General features: G+C 41.8%; 1 protein-coding gene across 1 annotated transcript; it reads left to right on the top strand.

The window, feature by feature from the left end:
- Positions 1 to 3: 3 nt before the first annotated feature.
- Positions 4 to 4,774, top strand: susd6 (sushi domain containing 6; the record flags this gene model as incomplete). The annotated part of the gene is made up of 5 exons (XM_020603873.1): positions 4 to 130; positions 696 to 890; positions 987 to 1,125; positions 2,180 to 2,658; positions 3,523 to 4,774. Coding segments are annotated over 5 exons (966 nt in total), but the record flags the coding sequence as incomplete, so codon positions are not given.
- Positions 4,775 to 6,294: the final 1,520 nt, after the last annotated feature.

Below are 6,294 nucleotides of genomic sequence, written 5' to 3' on the forward strand. Positions count from 1 at the left end.
TCTTTTTCGCCAGGTTCCCTGCTGTCTTATGGCTGTGAGCCAGGCTACACTGCAGATGGCCCCACCGCCATCATCTGTACCAGTTCTGGAGTCTGGTCCCATCAGCCACCACGGTGCATCAGAAGCACCGGTAAACAACGTAAAATAAATAAATAAATAAATAAATAAATAAACACAAGCCACATAATTGTTGAAACTTCTTTAACTTTATGTCTTTTATACAATTTAAAGTTTGGTCTGTTTAGCAGCTTTTTTAAATTTCTTGGTGGATTATGCTCATATGCAGGCCTAATTTGTCTGAGTAGAAATAATTCCAACCCCCCATTATAACTGCAAAGGTTCATTTCATTGCTTTTTGTTACTAAACACATTTCAGGACAAATACATGAGACAATGAAGTTCATGATTTGATTTCTCACTTTCTGAAAATAAGTTGACTTTGTGAACTTCAGAGGTTGAGCGCGTGCTCTTAGCACACGACTGCTTCAAAACTGAAATATCTCGAGGTCAGTAGCACACAGTATGATAACAAAAATACTGACGTTGTCCGTGAGAGCCAGCAGGGATCACTGGGAAAGTTCATCCAAATTGGAGCCTTTGTTGAACCGCAGGGATCAATCCCACACAGAAATTACAGCCAAACACATTTTCTGTACACAACACTGTTAAAAATGTCTGCCTTTGTCTCTCCTCAGTGTGTTCACCCCCGACCGAACCAGAGAACGGGGGCTATCGCTGCCACCCATCTCCCTGCCACAGCCTCACCCAGAAGACCGTCATTGAGTACTTCTGTGATGAAGGCTACGCGCTGAAGGGAGACTACAAGTTCCTCACCTGCCAGAATGGCGAGTGGGACGGCCCCATGCAGATTAGCTGCCGACTCACACAAGGTCTGTCACCTCATCCTCTGTGCAAGAGTAGGAAATGTAGAATCAGAATCTGTGAGCCTCATTCTCATTCCCTCTCTGTTTTTCTGTGTCCTTCAGACAAGGAGCCAAGCTCTCCGCTGGGTATTCCGGCTCTGTCTATTGTGGCATCCACAGCTAGCTCTGTGGCACTCATCCTGCTTTTAGTAGTGCTCTTTGTTCTTGTGCAGCCAAAACTCAAATCCTTCCATCACAGCAGGTAAGATACACACAGTCCTGTATTCTCACCCCAAATACATTTACCGGCCACTTTATTAGGTACACCTGTACAATTGTATGCATTTCATCACCGTGCCTTTACATAATCATGTACTTACTGTATGTCTGCAATAGATTTGAAGTTTAAAAAACACATATTGACATTTAAGCTGTTAAATGTACAGTCTAGACTGTTGTATTGTTTAAAATGGAAGAGTTTTTTTTTTTCTGAGACTCCTTGTGTTGCTTGCCTTAATGGACTCCATTGAAAACTTGTTTCTAGGGAGGCTGACACATCCCTAGATCACATCAATAAAATAGGTCAATAAGTAACATTCTTTAAGACCAGAATTCTCCTTTGTTTTTGTTCAGAAGAGAATGTTTTATATGCCTGGCAGAGACTCTTCAGCCTCCATGTCTCTCTGGCTGCATTTTGTTTTGTATTTGACTTCACTTAAGAGACTGAATATGTTGAAAAGGATTTTTTTTTAATCAATCTTCCACTTCTTACACAACCTTTTGTTGGCAGAAACTCTTGAAGGCTTTAGTTGTTTGCTCTTGAAAAGCACTGGCCTTTTGTATTTGGTGCTGTAAACTACCTCTCACTATGTTACAGATTGAGAGAGATGTTGCTTGTCATTCTTTCCGTGTACACACCCATTATTCAGAAGATTTTGTTAAAACTAGCTTGCAAAGTTGTCACGTATGATAGCAGCTAGTCTCATAGGGTGGCATTTCTTAAATACCTGATAAATGAAAGTAAAAGAAGTTAAACCCATCACTGTGCTGTGGCTCTGTGATTAAAAGGCCAGAACGATTTGATCTAATGCTCACTAGCAGTCTAGTTGATTGTGTTGTGGGCCTGAGGGCTTGAGGCAGCCTGCTATAAAGGGACTGTACAGTCGACACTAATCACCTCCATTCAGAGGTTCTGCTGCAGCAGCAACACACAAGAGTGCATCATGCCTGTCCACCTGTGCCTAGTGTTCTGATCCACACTGTCCACGCTTGTCTTTCAGTCTCTCTCATTATTCCTTTGTCTCTCTGTCCATCAGGAGGGAGCAAGGAGTCTCAGGCCAGGCTAGCTCCATCATGGTGGAGGGTGTCCAGGTGACACTTCCCTCCTATGAAGAGGCCGTCTATGGAAGCAGTGGGCCCTGCAGTGCTTCTGGTCCTCCTCCTTCTCCACCACCTCCTCCGGGTCCTCCAGAGTCTCGGGTCCCCATCGTGCTCTCTGAGGAGCTTCCTCAAGGGGCCACGGGAGGCCAAGGCCCCAGCAGAACCCGTCACCACAGAGACTTAAACTTCTGTCTCCCATCCACCTCGTCCTCCTCCTCATCTTTCTCCTCTCACCGTCATGCAGAGACGGTACTGGTTCATCAGGCCCCTTCTTCATCCTCCTCTTCTTCATCATCATGGGTTAGAGAGCACCCTGGGGGTGCATTCGCAGGCCCCCTACCTCTCCGCAGAGACTCTGAGAGCAGTGACCAGCACAGTCTGCTTTCTGTTACCTCTGCGGATGAGTTTTCCGATGGTAAGAGGGAACAGTCTACTATCTCACAAATGTGCTTTTAACAAGTATACCCAGAGCAGTACTTCTCTCTGAACATTACAAATATAACAGCTGATGGTCTTTTGTTAAGAATTCATTTTTTTTTTTTTTTTTTTTTAAGAATTATGACCAAGGTATTTACTAAGCAGAGTACTGTCCAGTTGAAAAATAAACTTGTCAGTTCAGTGTGGTGGAAAAATAATAAATACAGTAACACAATATTTAAATGATCTCCAAAATACAAATGAATTACTGTAGTGTCATGTTGTGGAAATGTATTTATATATTTACACATAAAGCTACAAGATGCAATTTAATGTAGCACTAATGTGAAACTCCAGATCAATCCACTCTGCTCCACCCAGCACTCCTTTCTGCTCCACTGTGCTCTACTCTGTGCCGCCCAGCTCTTCAGATATTTGTCATTATGAAATTACAAGAAATGAGAATGCAATGAAACTTACTGGTCAAACAGAAATAATTGAAAATTTCTTGATTAGAGAGGTCAATCCTGCTCAAAACCTTTCAGAAGCTAATATCTCTGCTCTGCTGCCAGGGCTGTTCAATGAGTCTGGGTCACAGGAGGCTTCGACTGTACCTCTCACATTAAGACAAGTTTTGGAGCAGATTTCTACAACAGAAATATTTGAAAAAAGTTACATACTGTAGCTTTAAGCTAAAATAATCAGTACTTGTTAATAAAAATGAGATTTTCAGTAACTGAAAATGATTGAAACGTTTTAGTTGAAATGTAATTGTATGGCTGTGTCGTGGGTAGAGTGCTGCACCAGCCATTTCTCTGTAGCCTCTGCTTTATTCTAATATATCTGCCTGGTTCCCCTGCAGATATTCCCCTTTTGAAGGAAGCATGAAGCCTACCAGCCTGCTATCGGCATCAGCAGCAGAGCCCTTCTTCCCCTATCTCTCACTGCTGACCAAGACTGACTGTGGCTGACAACCTATTTTCCCCGACTCCCCTCAGCAGCCAGCAGAGAAGGACCTGAAATATGCCCGTTCCCCATTGCGACCTCTTCTGCTATTGTTACCCACGCAGAGCAAAGCCAACAACCGATACTCACTTCTTCATAAGCAATGATGGAGCACCACTGGACCCAGCTGCTGGATCAAGCTAAAGACAAGCCAGGCAAACAAAGTGGTGCCAGCTCAGCATAAATCCTGTAGATCCTATGTATATGAGTCAAACATACATACTGAATCAAGGTTGTGTACTATAGGCTATATATTACCATACGCTTGCCTATTCCCAGGCGGAGCTCTCTGTGTTAACATTGTTAACAGAGTCTTCATCAGAGAAGACTCTAGCAATCAAAACATGTCAGGTTTGTTTGGGGTTACTACAGAGAAAAAAAATAAAAGAACTTGTGAGGTTTGCTCCTGATGCTGCAGTGCTCAGAATCAGAATCGTCTTCCCGCTGTACTTGAAAAGTTGTGAGTGAGGGCTGGATTTTTGCGGCCCTCTTTGTGACTGCTGCATGTTGTTTTTAGTTATTGCTGTCAGAGCACGGTGGCCCACTCTGAATGAAGCATGAAGCCTCCACTGTCTCTCCCTCTCTCTCTCTAGCTGTCTGGATATCTGTGTATCTGGTTGGTGTCTAGCATATGGATTAGTGGGACTGAAAACCACTTCACTGGAGCTAAAAGCAGGGTGCAAAATTTTACAAAGCACCATATCACAACTATAAAAAGACCCGCTCCTTTCTTTTCTGTTGCTCGCAGCACCCAGTATCTGGAATCTGTTGCACGAGTGGGATTGATTGGTGATTTGGTTCCAGGACTGTGCTACACATGTATAAGAAGTCGCATTTTGTCTCAAAAGCCAAGGAGAGGGTTGTCTTTCAACAGAGTGTTTGGCCGCATGACTAAATTTTAAGGTTTTATTTTTTTCCCCATGCAGTTCATTTTGTTTGGTTTAGTTTGACTTGTGTTTACATTGAGTTGCTGAAATCTGAGTTCATGTGCATGTCAACGAGCTGAAGAGGACATGTCCACATATGGCAGGCATTGATGCAGACATTTCCTGATTTGCCTGTCTTCAGATTAGAGGCTGGCTTTGCATTGTCCCTGTCTTTCACCATAGCAAAAATTTCCCTCCAAGCTTTGAGTAAGTCACATGAACAAACCAGCATCACTTGAGGCAATGAGTCCATTACACAGTGTGTGTATTCTTCATCTAAACTACGGTATTTATCATTTTCTGCTGAATGGCCGGAAGTCCCCTTAGAAGAACTGTCTCACGCCCACCTTCACACTGAACTGAACACTCTCCACTTTTGTGCATGAGCAGCTCTCCAAACAGGTAAAAAAAAAAAAAAAAAAAAAGTTTTGTTCTACAGCACCCCACCCTCACTACATGCACTCACTCACCCTTCCAATTCCAAGTGCAAATTTAAGAGAGAATGATGTTTAGTTAGAAGTCACCCTCTGTTTTTATTGTTACTTGAAAAGCTTTGGTGGTAGAGTTGGTCACCCTGGAAACAGCATGACTCGGATGGATCCTGAGAATTTCTCTTCAAGCGTAACTGCTTAGGAAAAAAAACAGCCTGTCTGAATTTCTGTTCAGTTTTGATTGGCATTTCTGGCTGTCTGTCATTTGTCAATGGCTACATTATTAATGCAAACAGAATGTTGCCTTAGAGTTGTACATTTTTTATGTATAATCTACAGCCTCAGCATTGGTTGCTTTACAATATTACAACATGTTGCTTTTTCCCAATGGCCTTACTCTGTTCTTTTCTATTCTATGCATAAAACAATTTTTGTGTATTTATCAGAGTTTACTTTGTTGTGGACATGACTAAATGAATGTCCATCCTTCTCTGTCCTCCCCTAGCTTTTCCAGCTACTGTGATGATAATGATGATGATGAACCTGTCAGTATCTATATTTCACTATTTCTTTGCTTCTTTTTTTTGCTATAAGGCATTAAAATATGAGATTGAAGAGAAAAAAAACTCAACATTTTGTTCAAAAGCACTGTTGTACGGTGTTGCTTCCCTGATAACAGGTTTAAAAAAGTACACATTCTGATTCTTAGTTTCATTGGGTTTAGCTTTGGTTTTTCCTCTGTAAATGGCAGTGGGTGTGAAGATGATAATTTAATATTTGTATAAAGTTTAATTTAATTTTACAGTGTGTATATAACTTTCTAATTAAAGCTTTCTTTTGAATGTGAAAAGATAATGTGTCATTTATTTAAGCCTATGTTTGGTTCTCTGTGTTAAAAGTTAATTCTCACTGGTAATAAAGTATAGCTTTTCAGACATAATGTTGGGTCTACATCAAATCTGAACCTTTGAAATCCAGCTCCAGTTCAGTATGGCTCAATTCAGTGCACTTGCCTACATCTGCGCCCTGTATTGTAGAACATTAGTCACATTATATTATCATTTACCGAACTACAGTGGAAGTACAAGTATTCTTGGGCAAAGGTTGCGTTTTATCATTTATCTCTGATTCATAACTGCTTCTTGAATTGTGCTAGTGTTGGATTAACCTGCCTGAGAAGCTTAACCCACTTTAAACTTATCCATCCATCCATCCATTTTCCTCCGCTTATCCGGGACCGGGTCGCGGGGGCAGCAGTCTAAGCAAAACTGC

Source organism: Monopterus albus, unplaced genomic scaffold (genome assembly GCF_001952655.1).
Source record: "Monopterus albus unplaced genomic scaffold, M_albus_1.0 scaffold63.1, whole genome shotgun sequence".
NCBI lineage: Eukaryota > Metazoa > Chordata > Actinopteri > Synbranchiformes > Synbranchidae > Monopterus > Monopterus albus.